This window comes from Dermacentor silvarum, chromosome 11 (assembly GCF_013339745.2).
Source record: "Dermacentor silvarum isolate Dsil-2018 chromosome 11, BIME_Dsil_1.4, whole genome shotgun sequence".
NCBI lineage: Eukaryota > Metazoa > Arthropoda > Arachnida > Ixodida > Ixodidae > Dermacentor > Dermacentor silvarum.
The window spans coordinates 67319262-67338214 of NC_051164.1; the positions used below are offsets into that span (position 1 = coordinate 67319262).

At 46.4% G+C, this 18953-nt stretch overlaps 1 protein-coding gene across 1 annotated transcript; it reads right to left on the minus strand.

The window, feature by feature from the left end:
* Positions 1–1242: 1242 nt before the first annotated feature.
* LOC119434154 (autophagy-related protein 101-like) lies at positions 1243–18847 on the minus strand. Its single transcript, XM_037701480.2, has 7 exons — positions 18542–18847; positions 15975–16052; positions 12193–12276; positions 10239–10337; positions 6274–6388; positions 4291–4457; positions 1243–1441 (listed from the first exon to the last, which is right to left on the minus strand). The coding sequence occupies exons 1-7, from the start codon at positions 18569–18571 to the stop codon at positions 1355–1357; spliced, it is 660 nt and encodes a 219-aa protein (XP_037557408.1). The 5' UTR covers positions 18572–18847; the 3' UTR covers positions 1243–1354.
* Positions 18848–18953: the final 106 nt, after the last annotated feature.

Here is an 18953-nt window from a genome sequence, read left to right on the forward strand (position 1 = left end):
ACACGCAGCACGCACAAAGCCACGAGCCGCCGACGCACCTACACTGCGTAGAATCTACCCCCACGCAGATCGCTTTCAAGATAGGGCCCGCGGGACCGCGCGCGCGCCGCCGCGCAGTATGATGCCAGAACACAACGCTGCCCGCTACCCCCCCCCCCCCCCTCGCTCCCTCACTGGTGCCTCGAGCGCACCGGAAGGAGGCGCGCTTCCTCCCTGCTTTTCTTTCGCGCGCGAGACGCGGTCGTCGGCTCCCCTTGCACGCTTTCACTCGCACATTCAGCATACGGCCGCGCGGCTTCCCTCGCACGCTTTCACTCGCACATACAGCATACGGCGCGCGGCGACGTATGCTGTATGTGCGAGTGAAAGCGTGCGAGGGGAGCCGACGACTGCGTCTCGCGCGCGAAAGAAAGCATATGGCGCGCGGCGACGGCGTTATCGCCCCTGGACTTTATACGGAACATCTATGAGCCAAAACGAATTTTAGGGCCGCAACGCGTCATAGACATCATCTTTAGATAGCAAAAGCGGATATCAAAGGCCATACTTTTGCTGGCGGAAACCGAAAATACGTAATAAATGTCGCCCCCAGCACTTTGGGCGGCCAATGCCATCGTCAAGCAACCAAGCCAAGCGACATGAAAAGTCAAAATGGCCGCTCGGGCCAGCGCGGTGTGGCAGTTCGCAACGTATGATGCGGGAACGGTCCCACAGTTGCGACGTAACAGCGGGGTTACCAATGCATTGGGTTCTATGGGAGCTGTGCCGAGACCGGCCGAAAACGACGTAACAGCCGGGAAAACGCAGCACCCGGGAACGTAACAGCGGGGTTCTACTGTATTCGATGCCTGCATATGAAATGACGTGCCACTTCGACCGCCATTAGCCATGTGCGGCACTGGTTAACGTTGCCAGAGCTAGACCTGGTACATGCACACAAGTACCCAAGAAAAAGGGCATGAAGACAGCTGCCACCGTACCTGAATTGGTAGAGCATTGCACGCGTAATGCAGAAGGTATGGGTTCAGTTCCCACTGTCGGCAAGTTGTCTTTTCGTTCACTTTGATTTAATTTTTGCCTTAACATATATTTCTATATTTAGATCAAAGGAACAGTCAATTTCTCCTATGCTTTCCTTGGCTACATTATCCGTTGGCTTCCCGAGGATGTATTTCAACAAGCGTGTCGAGTGCTAGCAGAACCACTTGCAGTAGCCTGCACAAAGCCATGCACATGGCTAAGTACGAAAAAACAAACAAAAGGTTTATTCCATTGAGCTTAGAAACAAGCAGGCAGTGGAGCCGCATATGTACATGCGCCAAAATGTGATCGTCTAGCGGCCAATGTGGCCTCCTTAGAAGGCCAACGTGTCCTTGAGCAGTTTCCGCATGGTGCTGCCCATCGATGGGTTGTTGCAGGGGCCGGATGTCTGGTAGCCCACCTGCAGGTGCCACAGGGAAACATTTAAGATCCAGTGGGAACCATGATCATCGTCAGCCTATTTCACTTTTTAAATTTTTATTTTAAAAGATCGGCGCTAGAGCAAGCTCACAAAAGGAAAGAACAAACACACGCAAAACTATAGCTAATACCTGACTCTCCCAGCAATTTCCAGCTAAAGTTGCTGACTGACAATTTCGACTCAACGGGGAGGGGACCACCTAAAAGTCTTAATAATCAGGAGCCTGAAATACTGGATTCACGAGAAAAAAAATAAAAATTGTAGAAACAAGTGGGCAACAAAGCTTGTCAACGCATTGCTACGCGCATGTACGCTTGCCTGCTACCTGGTCAGTCTGTATTTCAACAGTAGTCATCCTGTGGCTACAGGTAGATAAAAGTCTTCACCTAATCTCTATCCACTGGTAACGTTATCAGAGGTTGCCTGTGCATCCATAGCTGAATGATTGCAGGTTTCTTTGCAACAGTCACTGCCTGGCACTTCCTTTACTTATCAACTGAAGTCATGAGAAAGTACTGTTGCTGATATGACATCACGAAACTATGTCTGTAGAGGAAATCATCGGTAGGTGTACCTGTGGTAGTGCGACACTTTTGTGCCTGAGTATCTTTGGGACTAGAACCTTTGCATCAGTGTCTGTTAATGCCTTATCAGCATCTGTTAGTGCATGAGAACTGTCATATTTGTCTGAAGTGCGGGAAGTCAATCATGTGGTAGAGAAGAGAGAGGATAGGAGAGCTTAGAAAAGAGTGTATGTGTGCGTGTATGTATGTGTGTGTATGTACACACACACACACACACACACACACACACACACACACACACACACACACACACACACACACACACACACACACACACACACACACACACACACACCCGTGTACTTAGATTTAGGTGCACGTTAAAGAACCCCAGGTGGTCCAAATTTCCGGAGTCCCCCACTACGGCATGCCTCATAATCAGAACTGGTTTTGGCACGTAAAACCCCATAATTTAATTTTTTTAACACACACACACACACACACACACACACACACACACACACACACACACACACACACACACACACACACACACACACACACACACACACACACACACACACACACACACACACACACACACACATCATATATATAAAGTGCAGTCCACTTAAAATGATATCAAGAAGAAAAAAAAATTCATTCGTTATAGCTGATCATCGCTATATAAGGACTGCCGGAAAAAAAAAAGGAAAAGGAAAAGACACCGAACACACCTTTGTAGCTCTGAAACCAAATTTGCCACTTGCGCTATAAATAGATGTATCCTGCGCGAGCTCTTACTTCTTCGAGTCTAACAAATTTGCAGCTTCTTCTCAAATGACGCAGCACTGCGCTTTGTCGGCACCGTCTTCTACTAAGTGGGCTGTCCACTGCTTCGGGGCTGCTTCCGTAGCGCACTTTCACGCTCGCTGAGACAGTGTAGAAAGAGCAGGTTGCTTCGCTTTTCTTTTTTCTACCTTCTCTCCTCTGGACGTCTGGAGCACGATCACGGGCGATGCAAACGCGAAGCGGCTGGCGCCAGCTTATGGCACGCTGTGCAAACTCGCGATACTCACGATGGGGGACGACGCGCTGGGCAGTAATGGCGGCAGGTATGAACTCGCGTTGGCAAACGTTTCATCCCGTCTCAGCATCATTTGTTTAAGGGGAACTTCGCAACGCAAATGTCATGATCATTCTGGATGGAAAACACTGCCCAGAAGGCAAAATCTTGATTGTTATATCCTACATGCTGTGAATAAAATATCATACGTGCTTTTTCTTTTTTTCTCGTAGCCCTAATGCATAAGTTGATACTCGTAAGGCGACTCATTGTTATAACTGATATATTGTTATAAGTGGACTGTACTGTATAGTACAACTGACTGCGATCTGCTCTGGCCCGTCAGTTGCACTTTGCTTCTCGAAGAGGTAGGACGTGTGTCAAGTGAGCTTCTGAACAACGCTTTGGAATGTGGTGAACGGGGTTTAAAGCATGGATCTGGGACCTCAAAGAAGTGTAACATAATGCTCTCGCATTTACAGCTAAATCACCACTGAATCTTTGCTTTACTAGTTATGACAGTTGACTCCTGCGAGCATTCAGTGGAATCTCACTGGTGCACCAGCCACATCAGATACAATCGTGTACTTGTACAGTTGCACTGGTGAAGGTCACATGTATATGTACAATTTGTGACTTCAGAACATGCACCTTTTGCATTCTCTGTTAGACGCAATTCCTTAGGAGAAAAGGGACTACCATTTTCTTGGAATACTCGGCACACACAGGACTTTTGAGATTATAGATCAACAGCAAGAGCAAAGTTTAGTTGCTTATCACGGCACTGTCAGTTTACTGCTGGAAAAGACACCAACCTATGTATGACATGTCCCACAGGTACAGAAACCCAAAAGGAAACAGCAGATGAACAACTCATTGGCTTGTTCAAAGTACCTATCTTCGACTTATATAACTTGCTCTCTTCAAACAAACTGCTAAACCTCTATTTGGCTTAGTTGGTGAAACAGATACACCAATAAGGTGCCAGTGCCACGTTTGATCACCTAACAGGGTAATTTTTTTTTCCTACAACTGTAAAACTTTCTGGGCTACCCGTATGGGTTTTCTTTGTAGCTCATTAGTACTTTCAAGTGGAGGCCGAATTTTCCTTGCACGAAATTATTCCACCTCGTGAAGTTATGCAGAACTCGTTTGCTTATTCAACAGTGGAGAATGGCCAAAGCTACTGGCAACAAAATGGTCTTGCTTTGGAAAGCAGCCCCTGATTGGGGACTCGCCTTGAAGTGGTACGGCTGGACGTCTGGATAGCGGGTGTCGAAGACGAGCTCCAGATCTGGCTCGCTGGGCACCCGGGGCAGGTACTGGTGCCGGTTGATGGAGGCCGCCACTGCGACTACCTTCTCGGCCAGCTGCTCACCCAGGTGGGCGCGCTGTCGTTGCCGCTCTGCAAATTGAATTGCGCTGAATTTTATTGGTGACAATACTCTCACCTAGCTGCTCATCCAGGCAAGCATGCTGCCACTCTGCAAACTGAATAGAATTTTATTTGCAACAATGCTGTGGGAGGACAGGCTGCTCAGACAGTTCCAAGTGGCTTGGCCATTTAAGGCACACGCCAACACAATGCTGATATTACGAAGGGCAGACGAGATACAAAAAAAAAAAAAAAAAAAAAAAAATCCAATGCAGCTTTTGTTTGCACAAAGCTGAATGAACAATTTATTAAATTACTCAACACTGCATCAAATTGAAGTAACAGCTGAAACACATTCATAGCACGCACAATTCCTTCCATTTCATCACCAAGTTCTGTCAATGCACCAGAAAATAGAAGCAGTGCAGTGTTTTTAAAAGACCAGGGGCTCCTTCACAGTCACTGAAAGGTAATTCGAGCTCGGTGAGGGCCATCTAAAAATCTAAATATCAGCGAGTGCAAAATAATGGATTCACTAGAAAATTATTTTGTTTATTCCACAAGTGGCCAGAAAAGCATGCTAAATTGCATGCAAGTGCACATACGCTTGCATGCAATCTGGCCAGTCTGCATTTCAACCATTACCGTGCTGTCACTACAGATAGACCAAAGCACGGTCAATGTGTACACTAAATCTTTATTGCCTGACAAATTGCACAGAGGTTCCATTCAGCTCTGATAGTCGAATGATTGTGGGCTTCTTTGCAACAGTCATTTTCCCACACCTCGCTTTGCTCTTGTGGCCCTTGTCAGTGCCAACATGGAGGGTGGGCTCAATGTCAACTGAAGTTGCGTGATAATTCTCAGCGGTGAACTATTGTAACTGCAGACAACGAAGTCACCCAAGACCGTGTCTCTAGCATGTAAAGGAAGAAAAGCTGTGTGTGCAGTAGTGGCATGCCCACAACAAACTTGCTAATGCAGCCTCAATGACTTAGCAGGCTGGCTTGTCCCGAGGGACTCCTGGTTTTACTACTTTTGATTTTAACGAGGTGCCGGCAACATATCAATACAAAGCAAGAAAAAGCTGTTTCTGCTCACGACGGCGGTCGAATTGGCATGCAAGTCATGTGGACGGAGTTTGAGTCATCTAATGGCACACCGTATAAGGTGTCGAAAATTTCGGTCAAACTCGTACATTTTGTCTATGGGGTGAGTGGTGTGCTGCAAAGCTGTCTCATTAATCGAGCATGTCCAAATAATCGAGTAGAATATGCTGCTCGGCGAGTTGGTTCAAGTCTAGGTGTACATAGTGCTATGTGGAAATAAAGACTTAACAGGAGGGAGAACAGAGCGAGTGCTAAAGTTAAACTATTTATTTGTAGAGCCACAACGCCTGCGCACACATGTAGCAGACGCGCTAATAAAGTCACAGCATTGTGTCCAACAGTTGGATCTTGTTTCCGAAGAGATAGACAGGCTAATGCAGCTCGTGCCTCTTTTCTTAATATAGAAAGCCGCCAACAATTATTGTGCCAATGTGTCACCACTTCTGTCCAATATTTTTATCTCACAAAGCCGTGGCTCACACTTGCAGGCAATGCAGTGCAGAGGTAAGTGCGCATTGCCTTTGTACAGTTCGTGCTCGGTTGTTGACACAATAAAGAACAAAGGCAATGCACCACTTAACAGCGCAATGCAACTTTACGAAGCTGCCGAACTTGTCAAACTGTACGAGAAATTAGGCGTTTTATGGCCACATTAATTTAACGTCAGCATGCACAAAATCAAGATATTGTTGGCACAATGATGAAAGATGGCGACACACAAGGAATACCGCGCATACCTTGCTCGTTGGGCAAGGTGATGACGTTGATGCGGATGCTCCACACCTCCCAGGGGATGTTCTCTGTGGGCAAGAGCCAATGGGTGCGCTTCTTCTGGAAGAACTCCAGCCAGATCTGTAGAACAGTCACCAGGAGAAGCAGTCATGCAGGACATGAGAAAAGCTAGCACCCCTTGTCACGAGAAAAAAAAAAACAATTTCTACCCTTGCAATACAGAGGTGCCCAGCAGCATGATATGCTTTATGTCCGACTACGGCATATATTGAAGAAAGAATAAAAATGCCGAGCGTGCCTCGAGGCAGTTTTTCGATGCCAAAGTGGACACTTGAAATATTTTGTGGCAGAAAGGTACCCAGTGTTCCCAGGAGGTCTCCTTCTCGAGATATGATCAAGCCCAAAACGGCTTAAAGGGGGCCCTGAATCACCCGTCGGGCCTGGTGGGAAAACACACTTCGCAGATAGCATACGTTGCTGTGAATATCTCAGCCAAATTTTGCAGTCGGGCACGGTGCGCAAAGCTCACAAGTGGAGCGCAAAGTCACCTTTTTCTTAAACACCCTCTTTTCAATCTCCTCACTCTTTTACGGTGTGGGGATGCGCGACTCTCATGCGTCCGCTGATGTTGTATCCTCTGCGTGGCTAAGCACCGGCGGCGGTCAGCATGGATGTTACAACAGTGGGCACGAGGGTTGCGCTGCTAACGCCACCTGACGGCGGGGGTTACGCGGGCGCAAAAGGGAGAAGGCTGTTCCTCTTTTCTTTGGATTGGCGTTAGTGAGCGATGCGGACGTTCTGCGCGTGCGCCGATCCATGCTTTGCGAGACCGTCTCGCGAGGCTAGGAGCAGGACACTGGTATGGACAAACACGGATCGTTCGAACGCGCCACCGTTCGCGTGACCGTACACGTGAACGATTAGGCTTTGGTGTCTAGCATGCGGGCGAACATATTTGTCGCGCGCCCATCAGCGTAGTAATTCGGCTAGCGTGCATTAGTGTATGAAAGGTGCAATAAATGCCTTTTTGTTTGTTTTTGCACTACAGTGTTGTCGTTCCTTTGTCCCAAGAGCACGTGTGAGACCCCACAACGGCTGCTATATTTCGCCACATAGCAGATTCCCATATGTGGCTGCTATTGGTCAATAGCTGACATCAATCAAGAAGAGTGTTTGGATCAGTGCACTTCTTCCTACCGTTACTGTGTATATTTATTGACACCATTAAATAAACAGGCTGAAGTAAGTGAAAATCTTCATGCTGAATTTCAATAGTAATCATGTACTTCCAGAAGTACGACTACTGTACTATCGCCAACTATCGTCTGTGAACACTTGGCCACACCTGCCCACGTATGAATGAAACTTTGGCAACAATGCTTATCAGTGTCATAGCCGTTGGGTCTTGCTAATTTCTATTAGTTTTTAACACTCAAGTAGCCTCAAACCATGCGAAATTAAGGTCAGACCAGACATACCCCTGCCAGCGCGCGCTCACTCCTGGCTGCTCCTGGATAGACGCCTTGGCAGACTTAGCTTCATATTGAGCTATTGCGCAATTTGTATGTGGCTACCACCTGTAGGTCAAGCTGGTGCACGACAGAGCTGGTCTGCACCAAATAGCACTGGCCAGACTGGAGCACATGAGCGCGAGCGTGCACTCCAGCCTTGTCATGCACATTACAGTTGCAAGTAGCCGCATCTGCAGTGTAGTGTAGATACAGCAGATGAGCGCGCTCGCTGAGCTCCTGTGACTCACTAAGACAACAGCATGCTCTGATTGGTATCTGTGGGTGACGTGACTCAATGCTTGAGTGCCAACATCTGACGAACAGGTGATCTGCTTCCCAAGTTGCACTCCCTCGACGTGTGTCGCCATTGTGGTTGAAGCTCATTACGTTACGAATCCTTTCAACGGGAGTCTGAAGTTTGGCATTCATAGCTTAGTTGATGTGCGTGTTCCGCCGTACTCGCGGGAGCGAGTATGGATTAAGTTTGTTTGTGGGTTTGTGGATTGTGGGATTGTTGTAGACCAGGGGTCCTCAAGCATGTTCGTTCCAGGGAACCCTGCTAAGCTCCATGAAACCCCAAGGAACCCCCCCCCCCCAAATAACCGCATTAAAATTTCCAAATTAAACCAAATGTCGAATTATCGAGGGTATCAAGAAAACAATAAATGAGTGTTTACTACGTGCACACGCTTTTATTTACTGAATGAATCAGCAAATCTTGTTTCTACTTTGCACAAGAGCAGTGCAGAAGCTGACATTCTCGTAATCTCATGACTGATTAGAGCTAACAGCGGCGAAGGCCTCGTGACATCCTTCGCAGCACGGCCGCGGCGTGCCTTTTCATCTGAGACACTTTTCACTACCACGCGCATATCCCGATTATTTTTTCGCTAGTGAGCTATCCGCCAACAAATTGTCCGTCCATCGTGATGTAGCCGGTGCTCTTCATCTTCGACAGCTTTGCACTAGTGAAACTACTGCTTGCTGCAACCGCTGCGGACGAAACCGCAGCCGAAACTGCGTCCGTTATCGACGCGATCATGGACGACGACCTTGCAGTTCAGAAGGCCGGCGGCCGACGCACACACCAAGCCAAAACGAAACTACCGTTAGCTGCAACATGTGCGCACGAAACCGCAGTCGCTATCGACGTGATCATGGATGGAGACTACGCAGTTGTGAAAGCACGCAGCCAACGCGCGCACCTAGTCAAAGCGAAACTGCTGTTTGCCGCAACCGCTGCGGACGTCTATCGACGCGATCATAGCTGGTGACTACACACTTATAAAGGAACATGGCTAGCCGCCAATGCGGTATAACGTGCGGTGATTAACGCAAGAATAGAGGCTTTGAGCGCACAATTAAGCACGAAATGTTCCGGCGTTGCTGTCAGTCACGTATCGCGTACGATTGCCGCTGAGGACCATGGCGATGCGGACTGCTCCGCTTCGTTTTTGGACGCTAGCGCCGTTTTTGCAGTGCTCTGTGCACTAATTTTTTTATTCCTCTGACGTATACGTCAGTGCACACGCTATCGTGCCCTACCCTATTTACAAATGGGAGAAATGCGCATGGTGGTTAGTAAGTTACGGCCTCCGAGATTCAAGTGCGAAAGCTTAGGCACGCTGCCAGTTTTCGGAGCTGGTGCCTGCAAGCTGCCTGCGGATTTATTGCGCAGTTCGCGCGTTGCCGTTACGCACTGTGATGTGCTTTTTGACACTCGGACATGGGTAATGAAGGTTCTGTGGATCGAGCGCACCTCGTGTTCGCCGTTTTAGCCACTTGGCGAGCGCAGGACCACGGAAAATTTATCAGTGGCTCGCGGAACCCTGAGCAGGGCCCTGGAGAACCCCAGGGCCTTGCGGAACCCCAGGGATCCGCTGAACCCACTTTGAGAACCCATGATGTAGACATAAGTGCGAAACAATATGTGCTACTCATGTCACTGGGCGTGAGAATAGCCGCACGTGGTCTAGCTATCTAGACCACTGTGGCCCAGACTCTACTGTAAGCTCAGGAATATCCTCCCGAGTTTGGCGAGTCATAGGTGCCAAAATTGGAAGTAGTGGCATCTATGTGAACATCCAAAATAAAATTTGAACTTCGTGGCATCGTTCAGTATGCGGAATGTTGTGGGCACCATGCCGCTCCGCTGTAGCGTGCAAGGCATTGAAGAAGTACTGGGAGCTCTACGAAGAGGATCACAGGAGATCTTTAATTGCCAATCAAAGATTGCCTGTGATCAAATATTTGATATCACAAAGTGAGAGTTACATTTTGGCTGGTTTTATGTCGTTCTCAATGATATGCATTTCGCCAAAGGCAAGAAAGGGCAGCACCCCCCAAAAATTTAAAGCGATTGGCTGCCTATGTTACACTTGGCATCAACCCTGTCCATATTATGTGCATTCTGTGTTGACCCTAAACTTGCCTGAAACGGCACCATAACTGACACTCACCTGGCCAGTGCGTGGACCATCATGGCTGCGCAGGCGGTCACTGAAGGCGGTCACGTCGCGACACACCGCCTCGTTCAGCTCGTCCGAGGCACAGCGAACCTGGGCACAGCCAGCAAGAAGATGTATAACAAGAAGGTCCCGCAAAGGCAGAATGAACCTGTCCCCACAGCTCCTGAGAAACAATATGAGAAAAGCCACGGAAACAGCGGATAATCTGTGTTCAGCTGTTTTTCTTTTTTTCAGCCAGGATGCACAAGGCTAATTGTCCTCTGAGGACCATCGTTTTGGAAAAGGGCACCTGGCAGCAGCAGATTAGCATCTACCTGCAGCGACATTTAAAGTGAATTGCATTCAACGATCCTTATATGCTGAGGAGCTCAACGGAATTGGTTTAGCTACTCAAAAGTGGTGGTCTAAAAGATGGTTGTTCTGTGTTCTCTTTCAAAGTCGAGGACATCTTCTACTCTCTTCAGTGCTGTACGTGAATACACTGAACAATTGTGAGAGCTGAGCTTTCGAAATACAACTGGTTTAACCAGTGAACACTTTTCACAACTTTTAAAATTTTCTCTTTGGCCAACTGTCATAATGTTTAATACTCAGAATTATGCTCAAAAAGCCGGCATATGTTATAGGTTCAACTGTAGCCTCGGTGTTATGCGACATCTACTTAGCATCAGTTGACACATGTATTAGGGCCAGGATCGCTGATTATGAAGTCATCAACCTTTTTAGATACGTTGACGACTACCTAGTTAGTGTTGCCCACCTCGTGTACAACCGATTGCAGAAATGTCATTGGGATGATTACTAACATTTTTGCTTTGAAATCACACAGACTGACCCTCATTTGCAAAAAGGCAAGCAATAACTGCATACAATTCCTAGACCTCAAGCTAATTTTCCCAATACTATGTCTGCTTAATTTATAATCCCCACACAAAGAAGAACCTTCTTCCTTATGAAACTGTGCATACTAAGCTTGTCAGAAGGGGTATCACAATGGCCTCTGTAAAAGATTCCCTAATGAAAAGTTGTTACCGCATCACCTCAGAAAGTATAAGCATGGAGCTTATACTTTCTCAATCAAGTTGAGCGTGTAGCCACTGCTGGATTTCCTACAGCTCTCGTCACAGCTGTATGCGAGTCAGTCTTGCAGGACTTCAAGAGGAAAGACCCAGGTCAGAAATTGGAAAAGGACAAATAAAAACCTCAGGTTATTCCCTACATCCATAGGGCCAAGAAAAAGCAGGAATCTTGTAAGAACAAGCATGCTCATCGATACAGTGATTGTGCAACGCAAGTGGAGTACAAAATTCCGCTAAGTTGCAGTCGAATGTACATTGACCAGACGGAACACTGCTTCAATGCAAGAGTGCATGAACATGACCTTAAAGAACAAATCCGGAGGACACATCGCAGATCACTGCAACCGGTGTGGATGTACACCACACTTGGATAAAACCATGTTCCTAAAACATGCACAAAACAAGAACACAAGGAGAGATAACATAAGCAGTGCACATTAAGAAAGCTGGTGATATCGGCGTGAGCCCCCTAGCATCAACATCACAGACAAGGAAACGCAGTTTCTGAATGGTAACTTATGATACCTATTCATTGCCTGATAACATGTCTGTATGTATGTTAGGTTGGTTTGGCATTTTTCAAAATAAAATAGTTGGAAGTCTGTGCCCGTCTATGTCGTTTTGTGTTTCTTCATGTCCTATTTATTTTGTGCTGCACAAACTTAGTCACAAATGGTGGGGGACAAAAATTCTCGGATCGAAATTGTGTAAGTTGATGTCACAACTTCACAACAGAGTTCGGGCACAATGAGGATGCACATTCAACCAAAATTTTGCTACTTGGCTTTCCTTTCATTGTCGCACGGACAAAATGAAACAAACAAACAGGAGAGGAAAGAATGCAGAACCAGGCAAGCAATACTCACGTATGTAAAGTCAACGAAGTCACATGTGACATCTTCAAATCCAACAGTGCCCACAGAGTAGCTGCCTTCCCTCTTGTAGTGAAACTGCAAATGGGCAAGAATCGACAGTGAACGCTGCTTCATACGAAAAAGGCAGCCTTTATAGACATGACAACAGTTTCATATTGAATCTGTATTTACATGCAGTAGACTTCAGTTAATTTGACTCCACTTAATCAGAATTTTCGGTTAATTCAATCCCTACTGAAGGTCCCTGCCAGTGCCCAAACATTTTGATGAGCTCCGTTATTTCGATCCTAAAATTGTCCTTCGCCGGATAATTCAAACTTGACTGGTCAGCATGTCTGACCTGAATAGTGTAAAGCCCCTATATTTATAAAAGTAGCGCCATCCACTTCCCTCCTCCTCCGTTCCACTATCGCGCTCGGCGCGACCAGCGCGATCGAGGCGCGATATCGACAGTGGCGCCGCCTGCGTCGGGCCTGCCGTGGCAGACGACAGCTAACGCGCTACCAGAGGAAATCCGAGGAAAACTTCGACCGCGCCCTGCGGAGACGTTTTTGAGGCGCGATTTTGCTTCGTCAGTCAGTAACTGGTCTTAATAATGCCGTTTTGGAAGTAGCAACGCGATGATGCGAGACGGCGCAAATATCAAGTGTGCAGCAAGCGTTTGCGCACGCCGGATGGTAAACAAAAAAAGCCTTTTGCCCTCGCCTTGTCGGTTGCGGCAACTTAAGGCGCAGCAGCATGCCATCACAACGAAGTTCTTGTCCCTAACACGTTTGATCCGTTTGTGCGTACAGCACTTTCGTCGCACAGGCCCGAGAGTGGCAGTCGGAGCGCGCTGGAAAGAAAAAAATATACAAAAGCGCAACGCGAACTTCCACGTGACACGGATTGGCCAATGGGGGAGCGGAGGAGGCTGGGGCGACAGGAGGCGGCTAAGAGAGGGCGAGGAGGAAGCGCCGGGGTGAGCGCGGTGGCGGCAAGATCTAAGAATGGCGCTACTTTTATAAATATAGGGGCTTTAGAATAGTGACTCCAGTAGTGACACCTTTAGCAGTGAACACATTTCATACCAGTTGAAAACGCCTATTTTAAGCCTGCCCTAGGACGATTTTCAAGCGGAAAATGTAGCTCAAAATGAATGATTACAGTATTTACGAAAATGGCTTGGGCAGTTCAATCTCATACGAATCCAAAACAGTGTTCGCGGTGGTTGCAACAGCCTACCGTCAGAGCCAGCCTAGCCAGCGTCATAGCCATTGCCATCTCAAGATGGCGACAGAAGTACATTTCATGCAACGTGAGATGATGATGCGCCACTAAGTTTTCGATTATGAAAGTTCATTCAAAAGATAAGTTACATTACATGCTTAGCTAGCGGCAACAAGTCGCGTCACGTAGCAGGACGAACTACTGAAGTGGTTAGTCTAGGCTTGGGCCACACCCCGTTCATGATTTTTGTGGAGTCGTTTCATAAATGCAGAAACACACACGCGAGATGGACTACTTGAAGGACCACCTGAAGGACCTCTTGTGGTTCGTAGACAGTGATAAAATACTGTCCGACAGTGATGACGATGGACATCAGGTGTAAATAAATTTCTATTCCAAGTTTGCTGGTTTAATATGTTTATTATTGCCAGAATCAGAGGCATGCTACATTTTTCTTGCTAAGACATTGGGTGCGCGTTTGATTTCTACCTTGTTAAGTAGCTGAAATGCCACTTCTATGTTGTTTTTCTATTTTGAACAGATCACTGCAATGCTGTATGTGCTTGATTCGGGGGCATGTTAGGATTGAGCAAATACTGCCAAATGAATTGGTGGTGTGCTTCAGCATTATTTTTTGCTTCTTGTTTAATTCGACCCGCCGGATACTCCGATTAATTTCACCAGTCGCGTCAGGGTCGGATTAATGGAAGTTGCCAGCACTGTATATCTATGAGGCCTGACAATAGAGTTCATGAACTCACTGACATGTGGTGCTGAGGGCAACACATTTGTACAAGGATGGAAAACAACAAGTTGGGAGAGAAAATTTGTACGGTATCACAAATGACAGTGCCTCGCTTTTTGAGGCCCAAGTCTAAGGACAAAACATACGGGAGCAAATATTCGTAACAGGGTGAGACATTGTCTGCCGCAGAAAAAAATGTGGAGATGACTCGGCACTCTCTGATCGAATGTGAGGATATCCAGGATTTCTGGGATGAGGATAACCGTAGGGAACATCCACCTTCCAGAAGCGCTGGGGCCCGAAGCTGATAGCAGCATTAACTGGTCAGTTGAGATAAGCAAGAGATGTTTAGAGTGTTCACGAAAAAAAAAAAAAAAGAAAAAGGATGACAGAAAGGGGGTGGGAGTGTCTCAAATTTAGATAACGCTACAAGATAAAGCAGAGGTAGGTGGAGTACTAGACTATGATACAGTAACATGTAAGTAGCTCACACAGTCTAAGTGACAATTTGCCGCAACCACGATTTAATGGGAATGCCACTAGAAATCATCATCATGCAAGCAGCTCGGTGACACCTTGGTACTTCCAAGTGTCTCACAGCAGTGTTGTTTACGCGAGAAAGGCACAGAGGCTTCAAAGGCAGCTCAAGACGATAGCCTAGATAAACGCCCAACGTGCCACTACAGATGATTAGAGTCAAAGATAAAATAACAATAGGTTGGCGCTCAGTTATGTACAGTCACGAGCAAAAGTTTGGAGACCATGGCATCAGCAAAAAATTTAAATATATTCAAGCACAGCTCCGCGGCCTCGAATTGGCTTAATATGTTGTATTGGTCAAACACGTGCACGTAGGCGTGCGCTCTTGATTTCAGCCGGCATGCCCAGGCTGCGAAAAAAAAAAAAAATCGTAGCACCTTTGGTCGTGGCAACTTTTGCTCGCGACTGTACATTACTGTTTATGCCTGTGTGCGCACGCGGTCATGAAAATGCTTGAGCTGGAATTACAGCAGTGAACAAACATCACATTTTCTTTTGTGTATAACTGGGAAAGAGTGGCCGTGAAATATGAGAAACGTTAATGGAGGTATACGGTGAGAATGCCATGAAAAAAAAAAAATACAGTGGTGTACAAATGGACTAACGGTTTGCTCAAAGGGAAGGAAAAAAATTGTATTCAATGCTCCTCATACCCCTCATGCCCTTGATGACTTCTTCCTTCACCTAAAATTCAAAGAAGCTTTGAAAGGAAGATATTCTAATGACACTGAAGGTGTTAAGGCGAGAGCTCCAAAATTGCTTCCAAAAATGGAGTAGGTGCTGGCATAGCTTTCCATGGGGAGCACTTTGAAGGTGACCACAACAGTATTCAGCAGTAAGGCATGCAGCATATTTTCTAGGATATGTTTTAGTCGTCAGTCCTCGCACACCACACACTTATGCATGGCACCGTAAGTTACGCTGTCAAAAGCCACAAATATTTAAATATTTCATGGGGCAAGAGGCATTCAAGTAAAGTGTTCAACATCAGAAACTCTGAAATGTTAGACAAGAAAGCCATAGATAATGATGATAAGTTGTAGCTATGACCTTTGCATAGCCTGACATGTACCGGTGCCACCTGGTGGCATCATAGCACCACCAAGGCACGTGCACATGTGGTCTGAGCATGGTCAGACGGGTTGATTCCTGGTTACCATGCTTTCCAGAATTGAACTTATCCCCTCTTTCTATCAGAGGTCTATGGCACAAACTGTTAGAGATGTCGCCAAAAGCAAGGTCTCAGCATTGGCCCACATGTACACGAGGGTACACTCACCTTTCCCAGCGTACGGTGGAAGAGAAGTGTGTGGAAGATGCCCGAGACGGCCTCCTGGACCTGGCGCCCTTCCAGGCACTGCAAGACACCATTCCCATAAATCCTGGGTAACTCTTTGACAAATACACATTGTTTCTATAATAAAACTGAACCTCTTCTTCACGCACCCATTTAACTGTTTGCATTGAAAACTTAGTTCCACCTCGTTTCTTGCATCTTCAGAATCATAAAAAGCATAGAGCTGAAGAACAGATTAAGAATTTGAAATTTTCCATTGAGCTCGATCAAGTTTACAGAATGTGGACTCCATGCAAGAACTCTCTACAGAAACTGTTTCATGTCTAGCACCTATACGGGCACTTGAAAAAATGTACCTGATGCAAAGCACTGTACAAAAGAATTAAAGGAATGAACCCACCACATGACAACATACAGAGAGTGAAAACAAATGACATGCCTTCCAACTCATTTTACTGAAACTCTTTACGCATATTACTCAAACTTGTATCAAAGGTCTGATAAGCATTTCGAAATGTATGCGACACATTTAAAATACCATAATTTTCATTAGTTATTTTGCTTTTGATGTACCATTTTGACATACACATTTGTACACACAGTGCAGAAAAAAAAAAAAAAAAAGAAGCCTGTTGTACATGGTGCAATTTCACACATGTGATGGCACTGCTAGTGAAGCAAATGAGTCCTTCATTTCTTTGTATGCATTTTCTTTAAAGCTAAGTCGTGCTAAACCTCCATATGAAAGCACTCATGTGACATCAACGGAGAACCGATAACAGTGCAGCATGTCAAGCATGTCACTGCGCATTTTTTTTTTTCACAGGATAATATAAAAAAACACAAATATAAAAAAATTTCAATGAAATAGCTTCCAATTTGGTATCTTTTGTTTTTACCAGAGCAGGCTAAATTTTAAACTGAGGTTAGTAATAATCGAGTCTTCCACTAAGTGTCTCACAAACACTAAAATGCTGCCACACTGAGTTTAACAGCCAGGGCTTAACAATCATCATGTCAAGCAGTCGTGTCACAATTTCAAGTGATTACGTCAGGGATGTTCTACTTTGTTTCTTAGTGTCTGCATTTAATTACGGCCTTACACATTAGGTTAGGCACTCACAGGTTACATTGCTGTGTGCCTGCACTGGCTGTTGCGCGCAGTTATACGAAGCAGTTTGCTGCTGTTGCAAATGCGTCCCACTTGACTAGATAGGCATGTTTCACTCATGGGACTTGATGGCAGCATGTGGATGTCTGATATGTAAAGGGCACTGCTTGCTACTAATTGAGCAATGAGCAAGTCTGCCCGATTGATGCATGATTACTTCCAACAGTGTTATCTGTTTGCCACCGGTTATCCCATTAATCCCACACATGTAGAGCAGAAAGCACCAGATGACGCTCTTTCCTTTCGCCTGTCTTTTCCTTGGTTTGTTGCATCTTTTCGTTGTATGAAGCACCAGATAAAAGTCCGCTCGACCAGTGTTTATATCTCTGTCACTTTTCATTTACCACAAGGCACACAGGCTACATGGAATAACTGCAACGGGCAGTGCCTACGTAGAAGATCCATAGTAAATGATAAATTCCGGAATGGGCTACCATACGAATAATCAACACACACATCCCTTCTGTGAGAACATCAACATACGAATTGCACCTGCCGTATCCTTTCTCTATCACTCAGTTGGCAATGTGTTGAACGGCAGCTTATTTGATCTGCGACCAATCAACCTATAAACAGGCCAGCATTGCACTAAGGTGTAACCCCCCGCAGTATTGTATGCAACTCCCATTTTGAACGTTTGTATACACATTGTGAAAACGCACAAGACGAGCGAAACCATCAGCCCACAGACAGTTCGGACATTTAGATGAAGTAGGAACGTTTAGACTGCTATTTCGAACACAGTTTTTGGTATCCTCGAAGGGCGATCGCTTTCGGCGACGCTTTCGCGTGACTAGCGCAGGACGCAACGGCTTCTACAGGCGACAGCGTTCCTAACACGATACATGCCAGGAACGCTGCCCTCCAGGTATACGCGCCGACGCGTTCGGCGCTAATCACGTGAAAGTGTGCCCCCACGGCTGCGTCAACAAAGCCCTGCGTGTGATACAGAGCTGAACCATGAGGGTGTTGGTAGCAGAACAGCGTCGATCATCACAACAAAACAACGGCGCGGGTGAGCGCGCCCAATTAAGCACAAGGGATCCAGATTCCCATGTTTAATCTAGACAAACGCAGTGCTTTCCTGACAGCAGAATATTCACGAAATAAACACTTTCAACGGGCTGCGCTTCATCGTGCCTCCTTTCTTTAGGTCGCGGTAAGAGCAGCGAGCACTTTCGTTTCTAGCCCGATTACGGTCCAGGGTAGCCTAGACCCAAACTTTTCTCAACAGTCTTGCGAACGCGCACGCGGAAGCAAGTTCCGAAGCCCGAGCGATTGCAGGAGATCAAAACGGGGCATCTGTCAGCGCGGACGACGTAACAAAGAAAGAACTGCTAGAACAGCTGATCGCTCAGCGGGCTGCACATATGCTTACCAACTCGAAAACCTCGGATCTTGCATTCATGTCTCGCTCATTACAATGCAGGCAAGGAGAGACGCCCCAACGTTCACCCCAGGACAATATTTTCCAACGCCGCTTTTGCGGTTAGCACAAAGGGTACAATGATCGCCACACACGAGTACACACAAACTGCTGCTGGCTCGCGTTGTCTGCAAACTGTGGTCACTGCTGTACGCGATGATAATTGCTTCTTTTTCTTAGCGGCCCGTCTCTGGTTTCGCTTTTCTATGAACACTTCTTTACTCAGTCACCAAGCTGGAAGCACATCGTTGTGTAAGGTTGATGGGCTTAAAATTGTAGTGGGAGCGAACATGTATGTGTGGATATGTATATAGGATAACGCAAGCGCTATGTGTCACGTTTTTTTTTTTTTTTTTTTTCTCCC

Coding starts and splice junctions, on each gene's coding strand:
- LOC119434154 (XM_037701480.2), bottom strand. CDS start 18,571: ATGAATGCAAGATCCGAGGTTTTCGAGTTG. Junction 10,338..12,192: donor ACTTCGTTGACTTTACATAC/GTGAGTATTGCT, acceptor GGCTGTGCCCAG/GTTCGCTGTGCCTCGGACGA. Junction 1,442..4,290: donor TCCAGCCGTACCACTTCAAG/GCGAGTCCCCAA, acceptor TGGCACCTGCAG/GTGGGCTACCAGACATCCGG.